Source organism: Dasypus novemcinctus, chromosome 12 (genome assembly GCF_030445035.2).
Source record: "Dasypus novemcinctus isolate mDasNov1 chromosome 12, mDasNov1.1.hap2, whole genome shotgun sequence".
In the NCBI taxonomy this organism is placed as follows: Eukaryota; Metazoa; Chordata; class Mammalia; order Cingulata; family Dasypodidae; genus Dasypus; species Dasypus novemcinctus.
The window spans coordinates 17,923,367-17,925,764 of record NC_080684.1 but is presented as its reverse complement, the minus strand read 5'-3'; the positions used below and the strand labels follow the sequence as shown (position 1 = coordinate 17,925,764).

Below are 2,398 nucleotides of genomic sequence, written 5' to 3'. Positions count from 1 at the left end.
CTACATTAATAATGATCCAGGTCACAGAAAGACTGTGAATTTCTTAACAATCTCTGAGAAAGAAGATGAACCATTAGTTAACATACTTGCAGGTTTGAACCAGGGTTAGGAATTGAAGCAGTTCATCAAACCAGGAAGAAAGATAGAAAACAATCTTAAAGGCAGATGTGAAATATAACCCAGTTGAGATGTGACCCCCATTCTCTGATAATTAAGTATGGCCAAGAGAGTTCAGATTTGCTATTATTTTTTTCTCTAGATAAAATCCTCTCTAAATGGCCTTGGAGAACCATAGCACCATCAATGAATTCATCCTCCTCGGTCTGTCTGCTGACCCACACATCCAGGCTCTCTGCTTTGTGCTGTTTTTGCAAATTTACTTCCTGACCATGACAGGTAACTTGATGCTGCTGCTGGTGACCAGGGCAGATCCTCATCTCCACACCCCCATGTACTTCTTCCTGAGTCACCTCTCTTTCCAGGATATTTGTTTTTCTTCAGTCACAGTGCCAAAGCTGCTGGAGAATCTGTTGTCTCAGAAAAAAACCATCACTGTGAAGGGCTGCCTGGCTCAAGTCTTCTTTTTGTTCATGAGTGGAGCCACTGAAGTTGGCCTGCTGGCAGTGATGGCCTATGATCGCTTTGCTGCCATCTGCCATCCTCTGCTCTATGGCCAGGTGATGAACAGCCTGCTCTGTAAGAGGCTGGCTTTGGGTTCTTGGGGCCTGGGCTTTTTGAATGCACTCCTCAACATCCTTTCAGCTATGAACTTGGAGTTCTGTGGAGATTATATCATCCCCCACTACAGCTGTGATCTTCCCTCTCTCTTCCCTCTTTCCTGTTCTGATCTGTCCCCAAGTTTTACAGTCATGCTCTGTTCAAGTCTCTATGGATTTGGAACCAGTTTCCTGATCTTCTACTCTTATGCCCGCATTGTCTCCACCATCCTGGGAATCAGCTCCTCCTCAGGTAGAAGCAAGGCCTTCTCCACCTGCTCCTCCCACCTTACAATAGTGCTCCTATTTTATGGCTCAGCTTTTCTGCGCTATCTTATGCCAGTCTCAGGCTCACCATTGGAATTGATCTTCTCTGTACAGTACAGTGTGGTTACTCCCTTGGTGAATCCCCTCATTTATAGCCTAAAAAACAATGAGGTGAAAGCAGCTGTGAAAAGAACCTTAAGAAAATATCTTCAATGTTAGCCATTCAAACACAGAGATTGAGGGGTAGCTAGTTTATTAAAGAAAGGTATCTAATGGGTTGAGTATAAGAGATTTCCTGATTGTTCCTCATATTGGATGCAGAAAGGTAATTTCACATTTAGAAATCTACAAGGAGGAGGTGGGGAAGTGTAGTTCAGTTTAATTTTTCCATAGAGGCAGAGCAAAATATCAAGTGACCATGTTATAGTAATTCAACCATTTTACTTGCATAGTCTTTTGGCTGCATTAATGGGTCTTACCATCTTGTTTGTGTTTGCTATGCAAAACAGTTAGCCACATGAAATGAAATCACCAACTTCCCAAACCATCAGTGAAGAGACCCTAGATCAAGGCCGTTGGTTGTTTCTGAGAAGGTGAGAAGTGTGGAGTGAATGGTGGTGCAATAGTACCGACTGAGAGATTTGGATTTAGAGAGCTAGGCCTAGCGTAGGGAGCATCCAGAGGAGACAGTACATGTGAGGAAGTAAAGGATCCATTAGGGTATTCACGGTGAGCCAGTTGCTTTTTGTATAGGAGGTGAGATGGTGATCCTCTCTCATTCTTTTAGCTATGTATATCCAGTTCTCCCAGCACCTTTTGTTGAACAGGCCATTCTATCTCAGTTTAGTGGGCTGGGTGGTCACATCGAATATCAGCCATATACACAACTGATATATAGTGCCCCTGTGTCTAAGGTAAGTTTCTTGTAGATGGCATATTGATGGGATGGCATGTAGATGGCATTTTATTTCCTTATCCATTCTGCCAATCTATGTCTATTGATTGAAGAATTTAATCTATTAACTTTCAATGTTATTACTGTTCAAAGCAGTACTTATGTTTGTCATTTTTTCTTTAGGTCTACATACATCATATTTTGTTTTTATTTCTCTTTTTATCTTTTTAGTTACTCTTAATAATAATCCTCCCTTCTATACTCTTCTCCAACAATCTCCTCATGTTTTTACCTTTCAATTTGCAGAACTCCCTTTAATGTTTTTTTTAATGGCAAGTTCCTTGTTTTAACAAATTCTTACTTTCTGTTTATCTGCAAATACTTTGAACTATCCCTCATTTTTCAATGCAGGCTTTGCTGGATACAGAATTCTTGGCTAGTAGATTTACTCTAGCACCTTAGCTATGTCATACCATTACCTTCTTGCCTCCGTGTTTAAGATGAGAAATCAGTGCTTAAT

The 2,398-nt window shown here is 41.0% G+C and overlaps 1 protein-coding gene across 1 annotated transcript; it reads left to right on the top strand.

Moving 5' to 3' along the window:
• The first annotated feature begins 275 nt into the window (after positions 1-275).
• On the top strand, positions 276-1,202 carry LOC101424719 (olfactory receptor 8S1-like). The gene has a single exon (XM_004453753.1). It carries the CDS (start codon positions 276-278, stop codon positions 1,200-1,202), a length of 927 nt encoding a protein of 308 aa, XP_004453810.1.
• Positions 1,203-2,398: the final 1,196 nt, after the last annotated feature.

Coding starts and splice junctions, on each gene's coding strand:
- LOC101424719 (XM_004453753.1), top strand. CDS start 276: ATGGCCTTGGAGAACCATAGCACCATCAATGAATTCATCCTCCTCGGT.